This window comes from Amblyomma maculatum, chromosome 2 (genome assembly GCF_055883805.1).
Source record: "Amblyomma maculatum isolate TAMU_Amacu chromosome 2, ASM5588380v1, whole genome shotgun sequence".
Taxonomy (NCBI): domain Eukaryota; kingdom Metazoa; phylum Arthropoda; class Arachnida; order Ixodida; family Ixodidae; genus Amblyomma; species Amblyomma maculatum.
This window is the reverse complement of record NC_139345.1, coordinates 81,149,324-81,173,919: the sequence shown is the minus strand read 5'-3', so window position 1 is coordinate 81,173,919 and position 24,596 is coordinate 81,149,324. Positions and strand designations below refer to the sequence as shown.

General features: G+C 43.1%; 1 protein-coding gene across 1 annotated transcript in view; it reads left to right on the top strand.

Moving 5' to 3' along the window:
* LOC146199122 (uncharacterized) overlaps positions 1-24,596 on the top strand; it is a 38,244-nt gene that overhangs the window by 7,353 nt on the left and 6,295 nt on the right. The window contains exons 4-7 of the mRNA XM_084592048.1: positions 7,203-7,301; positions 8,415-8,514; positions 17,910-17,986; positions 18,542-18,708. Of these exons, the coding sequence (XP_084448174.1) occupies positions 7,203-7,301; positions 8,415-8,514; positions 17,910-17,986; positions 18,542-18,708 (443 nt within the window). The remainder of the gene's footprint in view (positions 1-7,202; positions 7,302-8,414; positions 8,515-17,909; positions 17,987-18,541; positions 18,709-24,596) is intronic.

Here is a 24,596-nt window from a genome sequence, read left to right as displayed (position 1 = left end):
GTTACTAGGAGCCACTTTGAGTCTTTTACGTAATATTAATAGTATCCATGGCTTCTCTCTGCTTTGAAATGAGGTTAAAGTGCTTGCATATGCGGATGATCTTGCGTTTTTCTGCACTGACAAACGAAGCATATAAAAAGTTGCATCTAGCATTGAACAAACTGGCATTGTTTCTGGTGCTCAGATGGATCACTCACAGAGTTCTGGTCTTGGTTCATGGGGCTCAACACCGCAAGAGTTGAATGGTAATCTGTAAACCCTAAGTATCTGGGCGTTCCACTGCATGCAATTAAACCAAGCGCAAATTACTGGAAAAGGCAAGTTCCAGTCGTCCAGCTTTATGCTAATACATTTGCCCCCATGGGTTTTCAATCATAGGTCGGGCTCGGGCCTGCAACATGTTTCTGACGACAAAAATTTATTACGTGCTTCAGGTCCTCCACTGTGTCAGACATTACATCCAGAGTTTTCACAGAATGTTTGAGACGTTTATTTGGTCATGAAATTTTGAACCGATTAGACGTGATAACCTATTCAGACCAGTTTGTTCAGGGGCGCTCGGCTTAGTGCACCTGTATGTGATGCAGTTAGTTGCCCGTTTCTTCTTTTTGTTGTTGTTGTTCACATCCAAATATTAAAGCATTCCTCACAGTGAATTTGCTTCCCAACCTAGTGGTTTCTTCAGATTTTACTGACCGCCTACAGTTACTAGGATTTATGCAGGATGTTTATGCTTCGGTGCAGTTTTTGACAGTACGGTTATCAAATGAGTACTTATATTGTTTCGCGCAAGAGTCTATACAAGGAATTGATAGCAATGCTTTTTCCGCCACCACTGTATCATTCTTTATACTTTGGTCTTAAGGGTCATGATGCTCTAAAGAGGGTGTGCAAAATGCAGATTTCTCCTTGAACGAAAACATTTTTCTTTAAATTACACACCCAAGCTCTACCTGTTAACACTTGGCTCCATAGTAAAGTATTTTTGTATCTTCTGTAATATAAACTGTGCACTTTCCCATGAAGCCTAAACACTCGAGGTGATGTATTCTTGTGAAGAGAAGCATTGCTTTTGAGATAGTATGAACTGTTAAGTTGAGCCATACTCTTTAGAAATTTTATTTTGAAATTGAAGATGGCCTAAGAATTGGTTCCGTATACCATCCTGCCTGCTCCACGGTATCAGGCGACTCGTTGATGCTGTTCTCACTCGAGCAAGGTGGTAGACGAAAGGGGGGGGGGGGGGGGGGACCCGATTGCTGAGCATCTGGACAGTAAACGAGCCAATGGTATAAACCCCATTCACCGCTAAAGCTTACCTCATAACCACGCCGTCCTTTCCCGTTCATTAAGACGTTCCAGTTCACTATCGGCACAAGTAACTGCAGCCTGGCTCTCGTAAACATGTTTCATGTTCTAAATTTTCAAGTTCCGAATTTCAAATTTCGATAAACAGCGTGACGGTTTGTGGCTCGATAGTTTAGCCTGCCCCTTTTATTATGTCATACACGTAGAAAATTGAGCGTACGCCATATCAGAAGCAATATTTCGTTGAAGACTAAAATGGCACACCCGCCAAAAGACTGAAAGCCATTCGGCTTCAAACCGACAGCAACATTAAAGAGCAAAGTTCAACTAAAGAAAATATCTACGAGTATCACCGAAAATCGTTCTAGCCCTTTTAATTGCACTTTTCCAGCATCCGTTATTCTTTCTCCCCAGAGTAGATGAGCGCCAGTGTTTGTGACTAAGCAGAGCATGTGTACATGCAGCGGCAGCTGCTACACGTGGCGGCTGTCTTTATTTTTGGTTCCATCTAGACCAAAAGCGGTGATTTGTGTGTCGTCGCTACTGCGATGTGGCTCGAGAAATTTCTAGTCAAACTTGTGTTCATACCAAAAATCTACGTCGTGGTCAGATGTTCCACTGACACGCGATTTTCGCCCACATCGAATGCGTCCTCCTTTCATTACAGAATTGTTTTCGCAGTTCGCGTCCGCATTCCTTGCCGCATTCGTGATTATTGCATGCGTCATACAACCAAGCAAGCATCTGAGTCAGTGACTGGTTTTTGACAATGCTCATGTTGCAGCAAATTGTTTCTGTGAATTTACGAATAGTGCTCCTGACTTAAGAATGTTACAAAAAACAGGCAAGTAAAAACTTCAGCAGCTGGCGAAAATAAAACTTCGTTATGAGGCTGACTCTGTTTGGCTTATCCCATCCCAACTGCGACTGCAGGTCGGGACCATTAAAGGTTTCACTGCTTGTGCACGGTCACGGCAAGACAGGTACAGGCCAGTAAAATGTGCCTAGGTGCCCGCCGGTGTCTGTTTGCGCTAGCAGGTCTTATAAATACATACAATGAAGATACCTTGGGCTGAGGAAACAGCTCCAGTTCATGTAATAACTGCCTGCCCTTTCTTTCGGACGGCCTCCTCTCACTTCCCCTATTTTGTGTTTGCTGTCCCCGGCGGATGCTGCAATCTCTCTTATTTTTCTAAGTAGCGCTTCAAAATTTTTGTCTTTTAGCCTTTTCGTGTGAGTATAGGCTGCTGCTGCGGCCTGTGTAGACTGGAGACCGGAATAGGCATTGTGGCGGCTGCTTCAGTGGGACGAGAGCGGTTTCTCGCAGCGGAAACTCTAGTTTGCACCAGAAAGGTGAGTCGAACACTGGTGTCTCTGGTACGCCTGAGTTTTAGATTCCAGCAGAAAATAAGACCTGCACATAACAGTCGCTAGTTACTGATCAATAAGAGATTTCACCGTTTTCAACAATGCGTGAAGCGGCTTACGACGAAAATGCTTGCTATTCAAGACATAAAATTTGAACATTTAATTTACCGCCTAACTTAAAGTGTGTTGCAAAATGCATTATGTTATTTTGGTATTTCAGCTAGGCCGACATCCAGTGTTCTCCTCCAGTGTGCTTTATGTAGCTCTTCATTTTCAGCAGCTAAAACGCCATAACATATGTGAGTGAATATCGAACATAACTTTGAGCCTTAAAGAGAATTTTAATTTTGCCCATATTTCTTAGTATGGCCTGAAATTTGTCTTTGTTATTGTTCCTTTACCATAACAAAATTATTAGCCTACACGACATTAATACGCCATAAATGAGAATATGCTGCTGCCGTTTGGAACCTACATCAAAAGTGCCTTTATGATACTATTGAAACTATCTACAATCGCGCAGTCAGATTTGTCTATTCAGATTTTTCATCGTACACTATTGTGTAACCGAATTAAAGAATCGTGCCAGCTTACCGCTACTTAATCACCGCCGAAACTTAGCCAGATTAGCCCTTTTTCATCGATACTACTATTCACTTCAGTCACGCACCTAAATTAAAAAACACTCCCTATTTTCACTTCGTCACAAAAACAGTCAACAGGTGTCATACCCGTGTCCAAAAACCGAAACGTTAGCGCAGTCTTACTTCCTACGAACCGCAAAGGATTGGATCGGCCTTCCCGACATCGCTGTAATCATTGATGATTTGAATAAATTCAAAGACACGCTGAAATGTATTTACGCGCCTTAGTTTTTGTTATGTACTATGTATTGTACTTTGCTTTTAGTTTTCGATTTTTTCCGGTTTTCCAATGCATGACAAGCTTTCCATCACCTGTTCATTGATGTTCATGACCGGTTTATTGTTTTCCTGTTATCGCTTTCATAACCACTGTAGCTGTGTTATCATACTGTTACTTAAACCCTATATGTATGCACTGTGCACATTATAGACCAAGTTTTGTTGTTGGTTTAGTTGTGAATGCCTACCCCTTATGTAATGTCCCTTAGGGGGTCTTTGAGGTTACAAAACTAAAAAATAAAATGAAATGAAATCGAATTTTAGGCTGGGCGTGATACGATGCCATTCAAAGCTACCTGCTTCTGTCCCTCAAAACTTTTGCCAGTGACTAGCTCTGATATGCAAATAGTATGTTTGCAGGTTCCTTCGATTAAATATCGCTGATCACCGACACAGGAAAAGAACACACGAAGCCAAAGCACAATTTACCAGTTCTAGTGCAAAATTCTAGGATAGGTTTAACTGCCGAATTTTGTGTTGATTGCATTTTAATGCTCGGCTACGCAGCCTTCCGGCAGCAGTGCAGTTGGGCAATCGCACAGAGCAATGTATACCTGGGGTGACATTGAACTGCGGAAAGGCACAAGTGCAACAAGAAAGATTGGAGTCCCGCCTCCCTCAAACGCAGAGCAGCAGGTGTCAGCTAGCCGAAAGTACTCTGATATTTTGAAATCATGATTCCATATTTTTGTTATCTTGTTGGGACTGCGATAATGTACCCACATATAAAAGATGGTGTCATCCGCAGAGGTTTCAAATGGTAGAAGACATTCTTTCTGTCACCGTTGTTTCCCTGTTATCATGTACTTCGCACCATTCAAACCGTTAGCGTTAACCCGCTAGTCCTAGAGCAAGTACTATTGCAACGATTAACTCTGCCATTAAAGTCCTAGTGGCGGCAAAAATACGCCCTTCATCGCATAGGCCTTTGCAGAACTTACTTCCAATAAACGGCATATGAACTCGTGTTATACATCGCCTGTATTCAATAACCTGTCCAACGGAAATGCTTTCTCTTGTGCCAGAGACTTTGTATGCGAGTTTGGTTGGCCACAGAATCGTATCGAAGATGTTATGGAGCAGAGTCCTGCTCTCGTCTGCCAGCACGAAGACGCACAAATCTGGCTCCTCAATAGCGACGAACAATATTTCACTGGTAAGCCCTATACACGTTTGGTGATAGGAAGATGTCGCTGGATAATTGAGAAATTTACATTAAATATACACTTAAAGCACTTGTGCAACAGTAAAGCCCTCAGTTATTGAAACGGTACCTGAAGAGTTTTACTGCCAGTTTTCCCATCGAACAATCGTCCTGCATTGACTTTACCAACAAGTCTGACGTCAGTGCGTTCACCGTGTTGTTGTTGTTGTTGTGCCCTCAATGGCACATACCCACGAGGGGGATTCAAAGGCAAACAATTTTTTTCATATGATGCAATCAGTCCATACAAGACCACTTGACTTCTTACGAGCACTTCCGTACATTATTTTTTGTTTTTCGCACTTGAAAATACAGCCTGTCTTACTTATTATGCCTTTGTTTATTCTTCTGTGGTAAGGTTTAACAATATCTAACAACCAAACTGAAAGTGAATAGGTATAGTGGGGACGAAAAGAATGAGGAAAAAGCTCTAGCGCGTGCCACAGTCGAATAATATGCTGACAAACTGAAAGCGCCTAACTTACATTTTTAACACTGTTCAGCACCTTGTGTAAAGTGGCACAGGAATAAATCGCCAATTCTATAATGACGCCCATACGCTACGTTTTACGTACAGGGTGATCCACTTCTAGCTATAACGCGGCCGCTACTTTCAAAGCATCATTGCGTCCGGCCGGCCATTCCATAAAGCTAAACAGCAGGCCGTGCTTTATGGAGGAGGCAAGCATCACCTCCGCGTCCCACTGTGCATATATCGCTTTGCTTCGATAAGCGTCTGCATCCGACGCAATGCTGCTTTGAAAGCAGTGACCGTGTTATAGCTAGAAGTGGATACCCCTGTACACTTCTAGCATCCATTTAGATGAATATCCAGACAGGCTTAAATGTTTCATTCAGGCAGAATGGTCGCCGTTTTTGGCCCGGAGTGCGAATGATTGTGCTGATGGGCCGCATGTATTTTTTTTTCTGCTCTTTCTTAATTTTTACCTGCCGTCGAATTTTATCGTTCCTCTCGACGGTGGTGTAGGGGCCGGTCCACTGTTCATCCCCATTTCGGGACTCCCTCTTAGTTTTTCTGACCTGCATTGGCGCTTGTTACCACCTAGCCGAGCGCGGGCCTCGTTTAGCTGTAAAGCAGCTAACGATAGGCTACGCTTCGCTATGCTTAAATAGGATTTATGCTTCTTTTAGAGAGTAATTGTGAAAGTTGTGGAGGGGCGGTTGGGGGGTGCGAAGAGGTCGATCTGCTTTCTAAACAGAATCTACCAACGGACTGCAACTATGTTCTCCAGTGATAACCAAGTTGCTCGGGCCGATGGCATCGCACACTATATCAGCAGCATACCGAGTCTCTAAAGATGTCAACCTCCGCACCGCGGTCATCTCTCCCCCTTTACCGCTTTAAAGTCATCATATAGAAGGATAGGAGGCGCAAACGCAAGTACATTCACGAGACAGAGCAAAAAGGAACTAGACGCAACAGCGTTCGCACCGTGATGTCCAGAGCTGCCGCCTTCCTTTTCGTACAATTTGTCTTTTCATCTTAATGAACAAACTTGTCCAGCAACGTATATTAATGAAGTCTTTATTGGGCCTAGAAAACAATAACAGATCCCGGTCTCGAAAATGGTCTTGGTAGTCGCCGAGCATCACGGGCAAACAGCCACATGATAGGGCTAAAAATCCTACGTCTCTTGACTATTTCCAGTCCAAGACAACAAAATTTCTCCTCCACGTCTCCCATTTAGCAAAGCAACTTGATTTCCTTTTATTAATTACGTTGAGGCGCGCTAAGAAATTACCACAGAGGTTTGCAACAAAGTCGTACGGCCGCGAAGCTTTGTTCTCTGTTCACGCTTATTGCCGCCGGGATTCAGCTTTCTCATTTTCTTTTTCATGTGAGAACCACCAAGGTTTATCAAGAGAGACACTAAGGTTTAGGTATGCTGCATGACTGGACCCAGGTGCGAGTCCTTTAAAAGTAGTCTAGATTGCTGTAGTTACTTTTCGCTCTTTTTTCTGGTAATTTCCTTGGTCGCGGATGGCAAAGGCGGTGTTGAGTGGTTCAACGACCGCCGAGCAAGTTTTCCCTATCCACGCCACCAATTTACTTAGTTCTTTACAAGTGCAAGTTCACCCGACAACAATCTCATTTCATTGTCATGCCGGTGCTCCTCTATTACTACGGTGTTGTCGCCACTGGGTTACAAATGACGCCTAGACTTACATAGTGGCAGCTTCACAGCCTTCACAAGTCACTTCGACCATTCGCTTTGACATGTACTTCGAATGGCACGCGTAATCTACGTTTGAATATTCCAGTGAGAAATTTTGAAATTTTAACCCTAGGCCCGGCACTCATTGTGAATAGCTAGCTGTGGCGTTTTCTAAAATCCCATAAAAGAGATCTTCATTCTTTTTAGTTTCTTTGTTTCAAGAGTGCCAAGATTCTGCCAGCTCAAGAGACAGACGAAGGGACTTTTATCTACACGCAAGGTGCCATCCACGATGTGGCCCGCGATATTCTATCAAAGCGGGTAAGTTGACTGCATCATCAGCACGAGTCGCCACTGCAAGCTTTTCGAGTTCTGAGTAGGGTAAGATCAGCACCGAATGTCGTTATTATTTGCTCCGTCCCTTTTGAATAACCTTTTCCAGAGCATGCACGCGCAGCAGACGTTCACAAATTGGGCAAAGTTTTACTTGTTTATATTTTTGTGCAGTGTGGAGTGCACTCGTAATGGTAGCGCTCTTTATAGGAATGACTAAAACATAGCCCTGAATGGGCACTCTTTGCTACCAGAATTCTCGTAATAGTCATCAAACGGCGTATCCAACATCTAATGGCTATAGAGGGTTGGTTGGTTTGTGGGGCTTAACGTCCCAAAGCGACTCAGGCTATGAGAGACGCCATACTGGAGGACTCCGGAAATTTCGACCACCTGGGGTTCTTTAACGTGCACTGACATCGCTATAGAGGGAAAAGGCTATAGAGGGAAAAAAGAAATAAAAACCTTGAGACTGAACTACTGCTAGCATCAGTTTACAAGACGACAGAAAAAGAATATTGAAAGAGACTGCGCAAGTCATATGAAACTTACAGATAAGCAATTGTGTGCAGATTATGCGCCATGCGGATACGAAAACAAAAATGCTTGCGTTCAAATGCTTGCCTAGCGTCTATGCGAGGATTGTTAATTGACATCATAACAGCACACTTTCATTTCCTGATGAACGTACACTGAGTATTTGACGGCCGTTAAGTACCTAAAAGCGAAATTTCTTTCTTTACTTTTGGAATTTCGCTTATTACTTTTTGGATTATGTTATTGTTCCATTTTTAAATGTCGCGCTTGCGGATTGGCGACTAAGACTGCTGGCCTCACCAAATGTACCGCTTTACCAAGCTATGTGTTTGGTAGAAAAGTGAGTGTTGTGGAGATGTGATCTCGATTTTTGCACCGATGTTGGTAAAATGATCATTTGAAGATAATTTGCTGAAGACGTCCTCACATTATTTGCTTCCATATAGATATTGCACTCAACTGCAGTTACAATTGTTTCTATAACGGTGTGCTAACTGCAGCCACTGATCTAAACCTTTGAGCATAATTAACGCCGGTTTTTCTGAGTACATTCATGTTTCACAGCCCGCAGAAAATGAAGCTTTCTTCGTCTGTGACTTGAGAGACATTGCCAAGAAAGTTGAACTTTGGCGGGAATTTCTCCCTAAGGTGGCACCATTTTATGGTGAGTTTTTGCTTCATTTTATGCACTGCAGACCTGCGAATATCTCATACTGTCTTTAAAAGTTTTTCCATTCTTCCTTTTACGCTCTAAAAGAGAAAATTCAGCTGTTCAAACCCCTCCATTTTCAGGTTTCCGCATTGTAGAAATTATTGAAAATAAATCGGCGTTGGGTCGAAAACACACTTTGTCAATCCACTACAGCGAGATATGAGGTCCGCCTTAATTTTTATGGCGATCATGGTGCCGCAATATCTATTTATATGTTCTATTCGTAGGATAAAGATGTTTCGCAAACAATAATTTTTTTCAAAAATATTCTCCAGTGAAAAAACAAGAAGTAAGGAAAAACAAACGCATTTGTGCGGACTAAGGGAGCATGAAAATGCTGTGGGCTCATGTTGTTCGTTTAAATTCTATAGTTACGTTTTGACAGCCCGCACGCAAGTCAGCGCGGCCTAAATCTGACTAGCGCCCCTTTTTTCCACGCCTCGCCTTTCGCAACAGTGACACAAATGATTGCCCCGTTTACTCTGCATTTGCCTTTTCGACAGAACAGAAAAAATATTCCTAAAAGATTTTCGAAGAACGAAAGAAGGTGAATCTACTAGTCTATGAATTGCATCAGAATATAGTGCAGGCGATGTGCGAGAAGTCACTCTTGTCCTAGTATATTTCTGTTGTGATAAATTAAATCGATTAGAAGCAACATATGAGTAATTCATTACTCCTCTGCAAATGTTGAGTTACTTTTTGTAGGCCTTAACTGACCGCTGAAATTCCTTAAATTTGAGATGGAACTGACTGTAATTGTAATCAGATACTTTTTTGCTCTACGGTGTACAGATTTAAATCCTATTATCACAAAAACAATTGTGTCAGGTTTGCAAAAGAAAACAAAATTTTAACCTCTAAAAGTGCAAGCAACATCTTTCTTGAAGCGTGGCTGTTTCCCCCAAACTTACTGTTGGGTAAAACCATAAATGCACTTCGCCCCACCATGATGGTGCCTAGGCTAGGGCGCTCGACTACTGTGCCCGGTGATGCAGAACCGAATGCGGGCCGAGGCGGCCGTTTTTCGATGGAGGCGAAAATCAAGTATCCCTTCTGCCGTGTACGACGTCAGTGCACATTAAAGTTAATGTTCGTTCGTGGTTCGCCGTTCGTTAAACCGCCTAAATATCAACCTTAAAAAATCTTCCAGCTATTAGAGTTTTTTTTTTATTTTTATTTATAAACAGTGTGTTGGGACTCACACAGAGTAGATGTGAAGGACCGAAATGAAAAAAAAAAATCGCAACCGAAGTTGCCGTGCCTTATTGGAGATAAATTAAAAACAGATGCAAGCATTTCACTTACAGCAGTCCGAACTACTGGCACAATACTTTCTGTATATGAGTGAAAAAGTACGTACAAAATCGCTAAAATGTTCACTAGCTGCTAGTTTGCTGTAGGGAAAGTCTCAGAAAAGGGACGGAGGCAGGAAGAAATCTACTTTGTGGGGGGGAGGCGGGGGATGTCTCCGCCTTCATCATATGTTTCCTTTCTTGTCCTTGTTTCTCTGACGCTAAACCTTTGTTCAAACCAGTTCTTGCTACCTGGCCCAAACTTCCACTCTACACAAACCCCTGCTTATCAGCACCCTACAATTTCATACCCCATCATGTATGAAAAGATATTTTCATATATAGTTTGCATGCCCTATTAGTGCTAAACATAGTTGACTTTTACACTACGTGCGCATTATGATTAAGATTACGTCTGGCGATATTGTTAAAAAAGCGACAGGTCATATTATGTGAAATGATTGTAGCAGTCGTACAAGCCTCAATTTTTATTTTCCAAATAAACATAAAAAATGGTACCACGTTACACGACACATCGCTTGGACCATCGTCAGGAGTGGGGTAGTGACCTTCGCTTTTGACCTAAAGCCAGCAATATGCCACAAGAACCAGTGGGCTATAATCGATTCACCCCATAAAAATCAAATTGATACCATGAAATCAAAGTGCTTCTACATGTCCAAAATACTGAATGCTTATCAAATCATTTTTTGTGTGTGCTTACACGCGCGTGTGTAAACCGAAGGCCACACCTTCAAGGTTGATTGGTGAGTCATGGTATTACCCGATGAGTAAAACGCCACGTGCATTGGCGATAAACGGCCGGTTTATCCGGGACAGCAAAATCCAGTAGGAGATGCTGCGTACGCATTGCAGCAAAAGAATTTGCAAAACAGTACGCTCAACTGCGACTGCAAGGCGGTGCATGTTCACTGTAGGGCCATGGCGGGCGGCACTACCCCGGCGCGGTCCGGGACCGTCACGATGGGCGGCGACGGGCCGTCGCTTCCACGGTGCCTGCCGACAGCGTGTCCCAGTTGAAGTAGCTCTCTAGCAGAAATCCTCCCGTTAGCTGCCTGCTCCGCGCTTATCAAGGATCGCCGTCGCGATACATCGGATACCGCGCAGCGGCCGGGCATGCGCCGTCATTGCACACCTTAGTGCACTCGGAATAGGAAAAGGAAGCACGTAAGGGAGCGCGCAGCGTACAGGCTTGGGGCGTCTGTGGTGGAGAGGCCCGCAAAACATAGCGTGACATGAGCTTCCAGAAAATTGCGCCAGAGTTTATCTGGAGACTGCTATAATTCACGCAGCGCATGGAGTGGTCCTCGCAAATAAAACCGCTTTTGTAGTTTCGAACACGTGAAAGCAAAAACGCTTTTGTACTCATACGTAATGACGAATTCCTTAAAAATGCCAACAGGAACATGTGCACAAATAACGCCCTTTTAGGCAAACCGCGAGCCTTAGGTCAGGCAAATGTTGGTTGAACGTGAACAGACAACAAAATGTAATAAATACATTTCATTTCAGTTTTTTATTGAACTATATATGTTACAGACGGGAAAGTGCAATGTGTGCCAGAAGGTAAAAATATTCGGAATATATATTGATTATTGTAGCTTCAACAAAACGCTTTATGTGGTAGCGTTGAAGTTCATCATGGGGTTCAAAATTGCAGACAAGAATTGAGGAGCGAATAGTGCCGCGAAAGCTCCTGTCAAATGTAAAAGACCATTCAAGCGCTTAAAGCGATTAACCGATTGCAACGATACTGTTGAGAACAGCCTTCAGCGGAAAGTATAGACAAACTATCATCCCTCAACTCGAGGTCGCGCAAGAGCCAGCAACGTATATGTCTAGATAAAACAGGTTACCGAGTAATTTAAGTCAGTGTTCCACACAAGCGTCTCCAGTAAAAACTTTTGAACTGGCTGTTCCGGCGGTGATATCAAGGTGTTCCCGACAAATTCTGACTTAAAAGCTGAGAAAGATACTGCATGAATGTGTCTGCCACATAAATTACCATGGAATGAGCTTGGATCAAGGGAGTATAAGTAGAACACCGATTTTCCATGCAACTTGATCAGTTTTGTAACGTGAGGGCAGAATGTGAGATTTATTGTCCCGGAAAACCAAGTGGTGTGAGCAGCCCCAGAGTATAGCTAGCTTCAGAGTTATTAAACCGACATAGGTTTATACCACGTGACATCACAAAGATCAAGAGTGCCTTATGGCGTAATAGTAAAGAGCTCATTGTGTTCAAAGCCCGGCTCCGTCGTTGCCGCCGTCCTGGGGCAGTCGGAGAACATCCCGATTGGCCGATAGAGTCAAGACGGCACAGCCACAAGAGCTCTTTTGGGAATTTCAAACCTCCCATAAAGCTAAAAAATTAGAGGCTGGTGCAAATTAAGACAAAATACGGGAAGAGGTGCACCTCTAGGGGTGTTTCAGAAAATAGAAGCAATTTATTATAATATGCTTGTCGCTATTGGGTTTCTAAATTAGTCCATTTAGATGGCAAGCGGGCGCGGAACAGATAGGGCACGAATTGTAGTTGGTACCCATCGTGTTAAATGGGCACCTTATGAAAGCGTTGCGGTGCGCACGACTTACTGACGTGTGTTTTAGATGCGTACTCTGAAATAATACAAATAAAATGAAAAGGCATGTGTTAAAACACCATCGCGTCTACTCTTAAGCCAGAGCTTAGGCATATTCCTAATCTTTGGATTTTATTCGCAGAATGTAGCCCCGTCTAAAATTTTATCTAGCAACTTTGCAACAAACCGCACAACGGCAAACCCATCAAAAGGCTGCAGCGGGTCACTTCTGGCAATTTTGTTTGCAGTATAAATTGTGTTCTTGTTTAAATATTTCAAGACGGAAGAACCATCCTCGCGTCAGAGCAGAAATCATAATTGAAGAAGAATTAATATAATAAAAAGCAACTATCAGCGCGCGATAGGCGCCGTGATTTATATGCGGCTCAGGATGATGGCGGATATTCAAGAGCTATATCAGTGAAAGGATATCAAGAATTGTGCATGAATATATATATATATATATATATATATATATATATATATATATATATATATATATGAAGGAAAGAAGCCAACAGTCGGCGAGGCCAAGGAAAGCGTTGGGGATGGTACGTTTATGTCATTTTTTTTTTTTAATGTTTACTTCGATAACCACAGAAATTAGTAATGTAATCTGTTTAGGGGAAAGATAATTAGACACAAAGTAGAAGAAAAAACAACGTGCCGATAGTGGGATCCGAACCCACGACCTCCGAATAACGCGTCCGGTGCTCTACCAACTGAGCTACATCGGCCGCTGTCCCCCCTGCTACTTTCTTGGGTATTTATGTTGTCTGTATACGAACCTTGAGAGTGTTCACCAGCGCCGTCCTCAGCCATAGCGGCGGACGTGGACGTCCCACGTCCGCCGCTATGGCTGAGGACGGCGCTGGTGAACACTCTCAAGGTTCGTATACAGACAACATAAATACCCAAGAAAGTAGCAGGGGGGACAGCGGCCGATGTAGCTCAGTTGGTAGAGCACCGGACGCGTTATTCGGAGGTCGTGGGTTCGGATCCCACCATCGGCACGTTGTTTTTTCTTCTACTTTGTGTCTAATTATCTTTCCCCTAAACAGATTACATTACTAATTTCTGTGGTTATCGAAGTAAACATTAAAAAAAAAATGACATAAACATACCATCCCCAACGCTTTCCTTGGCCTCGCCGACTGTTGGCTTCTTTCCTTCATATATATATATATATATATATATATATATATATATATATATATATATATATATATATATATATATATTCATGTACAATACGTGATATCCTTTCACTGAGGGATTCAAATTCACTATGTCACTTCTGATAGGTAATTAGCAGATGGCTGTGTTATATATTCGCATTATCAGAAATTAGATTGACCGATGTTAGCAAACTTATCTTGACACGTTTACTTCTTGATGTTTCTTTTAGTCAGAATTTCTAAATGCATCTAAGTCGAAGGTCATGTCATTTACCAACCGCTCTAACCGAATCCCTACAGCCTGCTTCCTTAATGACGCTATCGTCGAACTGACAACTCCCAAGTACCATCGAGTTCATCTTCAGCCCTACTTGTTATTATAATGTTACCACCGTCTTAGCATCAGCTGATTGTGCGCTATGTCCTTTTGAACGTAATCAAAGGCATGCACTCCTAACTTAAAAAAAACAACACTTTGTTACGTCACACTGACCCGCTCAAAATTGAATACAGTTTTGCAATATTGGGCCTTGGACAAGAATATCAGTTTCACAAAACACCGAAATTGTGCAAAACCACTTTCCCAAAATCTGCGTTTCGCGCCATGCTTTGAAATATTCACGTTTCAGCAGCTAGTGTCACAACATTAAAGCAACGTGTCCAGTTGGAGCCACCGTCATGTCGACGTCAATTTTCCCGCCTAAACATTTCCATAAAATGCGTCATTTTCGCACCCTTAATGATGACTTGTTTTTTTCACCTCCTGCATATTTCCTGCGCCGTTACCCCGATAATATGGTAAAACGCATAACGTGTTTGTCATATATTTACGGGTGATTATCTATTCATCGCACACGCCAATAGACGGTTACAACCTGCTATCACACATTGGTACTGAAGGCAACTTACAATCCTTCCAAAATATGTGGAAACAAAGCCCTGTAAACTTGAAGATTTGGTATTACCAGTAGTGTCATACTGCTAATGGTCTTGAAAGTCTCAGCAAAGTTTGGTTCAGGGAAAGAAGCGGCGTCTAGGGGGTGCCATCGCCGATCGCGGAAACACCGGTGGGGGTCCCTACGGTAGATTACACCGGAAATTCATGTTTCCTCGACTAGGCGGTCTTATTGCGATAGCAATACTGAGCCAGGTTTCGAGCCGTCGCGTGGTCCCAGCGGAGGCCACGCTTGACCTTGAACAGCCTAAGCGAAGAAGGAGAAGAATAAGCAGTAGAAGAAGAAGAAGAAGACTGGTACCATAGGCTTTCGTTTCATACTCATAGAGAATGAGCTTAAGCGTCCCCAATCCTCACACTGATAGGGCTTGATAGGGGAATAATGTAGCAGGCAAAAGAAGCTTCTGCCGTTGCTATCGCAATTCAAGTAGAGTTAACCAGAGTTAAACCACAACTAATTTTTTTTCGTTTATTCTTCATTTTGCGTGAAATTGAAGCCGAGCTCCTAAATCTGCTGCAGGTCCTTAATCGTACTCCTCTTAACGCTTGCATAAAGCGAGCCTGCCGGCAGAGACACCCCAGGGGCTACTACCCCGTCACTGTCCGGCTCTAGCGTAGACCTTGCTACGCATACAATGGGGTACTAAAATATTGCCCAAACGTACTGCGCGCTCTCTAACGTACCACATATAAGTGAGAGCACAGCCGCGCACGATAAAGCAAATACACAGGTTATCATGCGGCGCTGATTGGTTTTGTGCGATGCTTTGGTTGATCGCCCGGATTGGTCTGGTGGTTGCCCAGCCTAACACGAGTTTGGCAGCACTTTACTTTCCCTTGCAGAACGATGAACCCTAGCGATCGTGGAATTTTATTGGTTGGTTTAATGTTTGGCTAAGCGTTTGAGACTAGCCGACAAACGCACGTCTCAAACGCCGAAGTGATTGCTGCTGTCCTTGGCGTCCAATCGTCGGCCTTACAGGAGTGAACTGCTGTTGTGTCACCTTCGGTTGCGATACTTTCGTTGCAGAGAATTTTGGCATTTCTTCTTTATTTCTTTACTTTCTATTTTGGCGGGCATAACTTTATCATTTTGCTAGCATAGTTGTATTATTTGTAAAATTAAAATGAGTGCCGCTACTTGCCCACAACCAGATAAAATAATGTCGCGTTGGATTTTCACGCGCTTAGATACGAATTATAACACTGTACTGTTGTAATTACTAGAGTAATATGTAAATAATTTTGTCTAATTTAGTAACCGCGGTCATACACGGCAAAGTAAAAACACGAACTCCTTATTCAGAATCACAATGTATTCACGTACTGTCACGTAATGGCGACAGGAGTCCAACAGTGAGAAAAACAGCGAATGACCTCTAAAATAAAAGTTTATTTTGGCTTAACCTCACCCGCGAAGCAACGTGCACTGGGGCGCCGATAGCAACAAATTATTTGGCTGTCATCTAAGAACAGAATGCACACTGATATCGTCCGTGTTCATTTGCGAACTTTTCGTGGGTGCCTTCGAGATGGAATACACAAAGCAACCACAACTATGTAGAACAATATGGAAGCAGTGAGGCGTGGCTCCAATCACTGATGGCCAATTTGGTCGCTCCTCCCATCGCAGTCTGGACGCTGAGTGCAGAAGGATTTTTAGCGGGGAAAAATAATCAATGTAAGGCTCCTCTGCAATTTACTATGAAAGACATAAAGGCGAGTGAAAACACAACAGCTGCCTTGTGTTACGTTCCGCTTGCTGGGTAGTTAGCGTGTACACACATTCTGAAAGCCTTGACTTAGGGCTATTTTTTTTTTTCGCGTATAAAAAAGTGTTTGCGACATTGCAGAAGGAAATAAATACGGCAAATACATGGTTTAGCCTTGGATACATACAGCGGAAGCTCTTAAATTATTCACAGGACATCCTGACTTAAGATTGAGCACATTATCAGAGAAGTTTCTTATTACTAACAACCCATCGGGCCGCAGGATGTCCACGACGTCAAAATATTCCTCATCAACACACGCTTTTGGGGAGCAGATGACTAGCTACCAATCTTTTTGTGGAAGGCTACGCATTCCATTTGTGTCGTAGTACTGCATCGGACGAGAAACTAGAAAGCGACATCTTCTCGCATTTACTCATCTGTTGAAAAGAAAGAAAGTGTTCGACGTCGTAGTGGCAACGTGTCTTACTCGCTAGAGGTTCGATTTCGCCACGTGATCACCCATTTTTTTTTTTTTTGTAAGTATCATAACTGCCTTCAGAAGCGGCAGCCCTTCACACAATAGTTGAGCTGACTGAATCCCTCACGGAATGCAATAACTTTGCTAACACAATCGCACTTGTCTACTGCGAAACTTCACCATTTAAAACGCCGAAAAAGAAAATACCATGGCCCCACTCGGCAATACATCGCTGTCTACGCAGTCAGACGACCGGCTGCATCGTCGCCCCCAAAACATACCCCCTGATTGACGCCGGATCCGCAGGGCGGCTGCTTCGGGCAGAGTACCGACCTCTCCCATAGAGCGACGGAAATATTTCATGACCATACATGACCATGACTATGACCAATAGCATATAATTGAAGGCGTCTAATGTTACCTACTGTTATGATTTGTGAACTGCACAATTTCGGAAATCAAGTGCGTTGTGAAATTGTCAGTAGATGTGTAAAATGACAATATCGAGTTCTGTAATAAACTCGCATTAGGGCCATTAGGCTTACAGTATATAAATAAATAAGTATTCGACAAGGCATGTTGCTCATAAGTGCTATGTTTCATGAATCTGTGGCGTTACGTTTTATTGGGAATAACTTGGTTCTAGCGCCAAGCGATTAAGAAGATAGGTTTAGAGAGGGGCAGTCCAATATCGGCGTAACTTTCGGTGCCAAAGCTACGCCGTGGGTGACGTTTGACACGTCATCAGTTTTGCGATTGACATAATTACGTGCTTGTTCACGCGTTACAAGAATATCTGACAGAGGACCAAGTCTTAACCTCTTGACTCTTTTTCACATGGTCATGAAGTTATTTCTAGATACCCACGTGACCTATGTAATACAATCCTCTACGTGTCAATTATGCAACATTAGTGGGCGAACCTGTAAAATCGTCGAACTACCAATGTTGCTCGACCGATAAAAGTAATAATCGCAACTCTCCTTCGTTGGTTCTTTCCACTATAGCTGAACGTTTTGCCCTGCGTATTTTTGCTCTATGGCGTGGTAGTATTCGTGTGAAGATTACCTAGACTGAAATTTTTGCAACGTGCACTCTTTGTCATTCTTTTTTTCATTCTCAGCGATCAAGGCTTGCCGAGATCCAGTCGTGCTCAATGGGCTTAATACTTTGGGCGTCAACTTTGACTGCTCTAACAAGGTACTATATATGGCAAAAATACGTTACAACTCTTCGTACACCTTTCTATATCACGAGCTTAAAGCATTTTCTATTTTACTTCAGTAATTGCCCCCTAAAATCCAATCCAGCTGCATGAAGTACTCATTCTGTTCGACATGCCCCTCTTAGGTACCGCAAAAATCTCAGAAGCTCGATATTGTAAACTTGCGGTGTATAGCACAGAAAGAAGACTCGTGCTTTCCGCTTTTCGCGCTCTGCTATTTTGGCGCATCGATTGGAAATTAATATATTAGTTGCATTTCACGTGTTACTACTTGCTCACACCTGTTAGCAGTGCCGTAATAGTGGTGCCTCTCTGCGGTTTGCTAAATGAGCAAGGAGAAGATCAAGCCCGGCTGGTGTGGGTGTGCCACGTGCGAGTAATTGCGTTACAGGCTACATCCGAGTTGCTCATTGGAATAGCTGCATGGGAAGAAGCTAGTATTGCCTGTCTTCCAACTAGGCTATTACTGTGGCCTGAATTGATTGGGTATGAATCACAGTGACATTTATTAACATTTTTGTTTATTTCAGGGAGAACTCAGCGCAGTGTTGAACATGGGGGTGTCCCCAAGTCGGATCGTGTACGCCAACACGGTCAAAAGTCTGCAAGACATTGAATTCGCTCACCAAAGAGGCGTTCGCTTAATGACGTTTGACTCTGCTGAGGAGCTCGCCAAGGTCAAGGATAAAGAAGCAAGGTGCAGTGCATAACGTCGTTAAAAACGAAAACTTCATGCCACTTTCCTTGTTCAGTTTAACGCGTCTGTCTGTGTAAGCATTGGTGCCTCTACAAAGGCCCTTCACTTGGTCCAAGGGTATTCAGCTGATGTGTCCATGCAGAGTGAAGCAATGCTAACAGTTGCTTTTAAGTTCTCCTGCTATAGCCATGTCCGGAACGATATTTAGTTCTTTCATATGAGAAGATATAAAAAGACATCGCTGCTTCACCTTTGCGTGGCACCCCTTGGCGCCTTCTTAACACAACCCTTTTGAAACTAAAAAAACAATGGCAGAGCCAAGCTTTGCAGCTTAGCGCATAATTCAGCGTGAACTGGTTGCCGTTTTCCACCGAAATGGGTACTTTGCCACAACACTCCGGATCTAAGCCATGAGCTCAGGCAGAAGGTCGTGCGTTTAATCCCTACTCTTTCTCAGAGTAATTATGTAACCAATTCGTAAAAGTCTTTACCGCCTGTTGTGCAACCCAGCTGTCCAAGGAGACCCAACCACACGTTCAAATTTTAAGTTGCACATACAGTTGACTGCGTGTTATTGATATTGGAATGGAGCGCGCACGATTACAAGTTCATGAAGACGACAATGCGCGGCATCAGGAAGTGACTGTTTAACACGAGCAACATAGGGCCGCGCTGATGGCATAGCTCCCTAATACAGCGGCCTGGGAAGCTAACCTACGCTCTTCGCCATGGGTCCGAATCTTGTTTTTGTCCCACGTAACTTTTTTGTTTTGTTTTATTGATAACAGACCCATTCGTGATGCCACGCTACGACGATTACAAGGTCATCATTAAGGGATGGGTTCATGCGATATTCGCTGCCATGCGATTTTTCATGCTATGTATGCGTCGTAACACGGTGTAGTATGCGTGTTATGGGTAAGAGCACGAAAAATGCACCTTGCCGTGACACCGATTTTGGTTTCATGCAGTGACGTTACTTCGAGTCATAATTGCAGATCACGCGTTATGAGGGCTTCATTGCCTCAGCACCTAACTGATTTCCCAAGAAAGCCCCCCTAAACCCTAAGAGAGGCCTCAAACTCTGCAAAAACGTCCAGGCTTAGAAGAACATAAGAATAGCAACTCATTTTCTTTTTTCCGTCGGTCCGGCAAACCTCCGCAGTGGTGGTGAAGTGGTTAGGGCGCTCGACTTTCGTGTCCAAGGATGCGGGATTGTTGAAGGCGAAAAATCAAGCGCCCGTGTACTGTGCTATGTCATAGCCAGCATCAATCGGACTTCACTCACTGCAGGGTGAAGGCCCTTCCCATATTCCTCCATTAAACCTGTTCTGTGCTAGCTGCATCCACTTTACCCTTGCGAATTTCTAAACCTCATCGGCCCACCAAACTTTCTGCCACCCTCTGTTACGCTTTCCTTCCTTTGGAATCCAATTTGTAACCTTAGCTGCCATCAGATATTCTTCCTTCACACTACATGCCCTGTCCATGTCCATTTCTTCTTCTTTGGAGTGGAATGTCATTACCTCGAGTTATTTTTCTGACCCACTCTGCGCGCTTCCTATCTTTTAACCTTACTCCTACCATTTTTCGTCCTATAGCCCTCTGCGTTTCATCAACTTAAGTAGAACCCTCTTTGTTACCCTTTCAGCCTCATAGGCGAGTACAGATAAGATGCAACTGTTATATGCTTTCCTCTTGAGCAATAGAGGTAAGCTGCTAGTCATTATCAGCGAGTACTTGCCAAGAGACCTCCAGCACAATCTTATTCTCCTAGTTATTTCTCTTTTATGGTCCGGATCTGCGGTTACTACCTTTCCAAAGTAGGCATATTCGTCTGCCACTTCCAGTGCTTCGCTACCTATTGTAAACTGCTGTTCCTCCCCGATGATGAGGCCCATTACCTTAATCTTGTGTATACTGATTTTCAAGGCTGCCTTTTATTACAATCCATCCCCAGAGTTAGTTAACAGTGCAATGTCATCAGCGAATCGCTGAATACTTAGGTATTCTTCATCAACCCTTATCCCTAACTGCTCCCATTCCAAGCCTTTGAATACTCCCTCTAAGCAAGCTTCGAATAGTACTGGTGAGATGGTGTCTCCCTCCATAACACCTTTCTTTATGCGAATTTCGTTACTTCATTTATGTAGAAATATGGTTACTGTGCAGCCGCTATAGATATCTTCCAGTATTTTCACATAACGGCTCCTCTAGACCGTGACATTGCAATGGCTGTATGACTGCCAGGTATCTACTGAGTGAAATGCTTTTTCGTAATCAATGAATGCATTGTATAAGGGCTGCTTATATTCAGAGCATTTGTCTATCACCATGTGGATGATATGGATATGATCAATAGAAGACTTTTCGGAAACATGCTTGATAATTTTCTTGCTTGCACTATTAGCGATCACTTTAGTAAATACTTGGTACGTAACAGACTGTAATCTGATTGGTGTGAAAATTTTCACATCCTTAGCGCCCCCTTTCTTATGAATTAAAATAGCATCAGTGTTTTGGGCCGTCGATTACACCAGGCATTGCGTATTCAGGGTGGCCAGTTTTCCTAGCGTGATACCCCCCCCCCCCCCCCCCCCTCCCCGTCTTTTAACAAATTTTATGGTCTTGATCCTCGCCACCTATTTTCCCTTTTATATTTTGTAAAGCTTTCTTAACCTCATCCTTCGGCTCTGGTTGAACGTCTGACTGCTTTTCAACACTGCCAATTTTATTATTGTCCTTATGTACTGACTACTTCGGCTTCTGTATAGATCCGTATAGAACTACTCGGCTACTTTGACTATCGTGTCCACATTCGGGATGACATTGCTTGCCTTGTCGTTTAGCGCGTACATCAATGCACAATTTCCTCTGCATCACTTTAAGCCTACGACCGTTCTTTAGAGCATGCTCAGTTTTTAATTCATACTGGCTTATGTCGGCCACGTTACGCTTATTGATTAGCTTTGATATCACTGCCAGTTTTATTCTGTCTGTAGGGTTGGAATATTTCGCACTTAGGCGTTTCTTATTCAAATCTTTCTTCTCCTTAGATAGTTTACCGGAATCCTTCCAACTACATCCTACCGCCTACTTCTACCACACACTCTGTAGCGATACCTCTGAAATTATTGCTCATTGCTTCTAGGGTAAGGTTGTCATTTTCGGTTAAAGCTTAATAAGGCTATTGTAGCGAGATCATAAATTCTTCTGCCCTCCCTATCACCGCTAATTCGTTGAGGGACGTCTTTCTTACTAATCTGTTTCTTTCCTTCGTTATACCGAGACTAATGCGAGGCCTTACCATCATGTAAATGCGTCACACCTTTGCGATTATCTCTACATCCTGCATAATTCCGGGGTTATAACACAGTATGAAGTCAATTTCAGTTTCAGTCTCCCTGAGAGGGTTTTTTTATACCCAGTTCCAGTTCTTCTGTTTTTTGAAAACAATATTCATGATAATTAGGTTATTGCATTCTGCAAACGCAACTAGCAACTTCCCCTGCTATTTCTATAGAACCCAAGCAATTGTCACCCACTGCTTAGCTTCCAGCCTGCTTTTCCCTACTTTGTATTGAAGTCGCCCATGAGTACAGTATACTGCGACTTTCCTTTTCCCATGGCCAACTTTACATATTTGTAGAAGTTTATAGTGCCTGGTCGTCATCACTACATGTAGGTGCGGAGGCCTGTACAACCTTCAATTTTACCGCTTATTAAGCTTAATTATGACACATGCCAACGTCTCACTAATGCTATAGAATTAATCTATATTGCCAGGTATGTGCTTATTGACAGGAAGCCGTGCCCCTAGTTCTCCTCTCTCCGGTAAATCTCGATAACACAATACCTACCCTGCCTTCAATACAGTATATATACCTTATTTGGCCTCTTAACCTCTCTAAGTGCTATGATATCACTTCATTACCGCTAGTTCCCCCAATAGCACGGCTAACTAGCCTCACTAGCTATGATTTTAGCATTAAACGTTGGCAGGGTCAGTTTCCAATAACGGCCTGCCTGGAGCCAGATATATTAGCAACCTTTACTGCGTTATAGGTCTGCCCGCCGCCGTGGTCAGTTGCTTCGCAGCTGCCGGGGACTGAGGGCCAGGGAATGGACTGTGCGATGTCAGCGCATAGTAAAGAACCCCAGGTGGCCGAAATTTCTGAAGTCCTCCGCTTCGGCGTCTGTCATATCTTGAGTCTCTTGTGGTTTAAACCTCACAAACCAAACCAAACTAAGGTATCAGCAGCGTTCAAAGATGCAATTGGCTGCCCATGAAGCTTAAGTATGGCTTCCATGGCCACACCTATAAAAATAGAACCTTCGAATATAAAAGTTTTCTTGGAGCACTTTTGATTTGCTTTCGAAATAACTCGATGGAGACGCTTTCCAAGAAAAACATTGGTCTCCTATGGAAGGCATTAACAGCTTGCGCAGCAGCGAGGGTATTACTTAGCCAACGTAGGTCACTAAGGTAAGACGGCAGTATTTAGGAGTAGTGTGACTGGTTTTCTTGAGAAAAAACGAAATAAATGCAGCTCAAACCTTTAAGGCACGAATGATAGTACTCTCAATCACTTTCATTCTTCATTTGTCTCTCTCATATGTAAATATGCAGTCACACTGCTCTATCGGTGTGGCATATGAAATCATCTCCGAATAAATGTTCTCCCATTGCCGCGAAAACTGCAATATTTGTTTTTGTTACAAACCCCTCCACTAGTCTATAAAAACTATAATAAAATATATACCTCGCATTATGCTTTGGAAACCTACAGAATTAACAGGAATATTACTTTGAAAGTAGGGGGTGGTCTTTAGTTGTCATTAAATACAACATACGAGTGGCGTTCATATAGTTTGTATTATTGGCATGAAGGAACAAACATACATCATTTAGACTTGAATTCGAGTTCTATTTTTTTCTACATACTTTCGGCCTTACACTTCTGCCACGATGGACAAGCTGGCACAGACCCTCGCTCTGCACCTCCTCATTAGGAAACTTCAAGGAGAGCATCCGCTTCACCTATTGCTTCATCTTTCTCCTGGAAATGTTTCTCGCGCATTGTGTTCTTCGCCCGAGTGAAGAGAAAGAAGTAGCGCGGTGCGCATTCGGGTGAGTATGAAGGATGATGCAAGATTTTGCTTCCTAAGGAGGCGCCTGTATGACGGTGATACAGCCGCCTGCTTAGGCAGCAAAATATTGCATCATACTTCATATTCAGCAATTCCAAATTTCAAATTTTTTCAGCACCACTAACTTCTAATTAATAGTTATCTATCATATAATCTTAAATCGACATCATGAATTCTATTCTGCCACCTAGAATGGATTCTAGCCAATTGTCCACTGTGGGCATGCGCCATATACACCGAAGGTGAAGAAGAAGAATCACCGCCATCTGAGCAGAGTGACAGGGGCATTCTGGTGAAGCAAGATTTTTGCAAGCGCGCGGCAACCTTCGTCATGCGCAAGTTAAAGTGAAGAATGTGGGCACTGAGCCCGCACTCACATTAACCTTTTTTTTTTCTCTTTAGTTGGCAATTACCTGTCGGTCAGTGAACAATAGAGCCTTTACTCTTGCAGCAATTTGTCTTTCACCGTCGAGCGACTGTCGGCCGATCCATTTTTGGCTGTCAAGGCTTGTTTCACCGAGTTAAAATCAGCTGCGCCTTTCAATGACATTTTTACACACCAGACACCATTGTTATACACCGTCAATCAATCGGCATGAATCTGCTTTGAACAGCGGTGAATAAATTCAGAACGTGGATCACTCGCAGGGGTTCAATTTTTTCGATGAAACCTGCCATGGTTGAGTTGATCATCCAGCAGTGTGGTGCAATAGTATTAGAGCACCGTTTATACATTC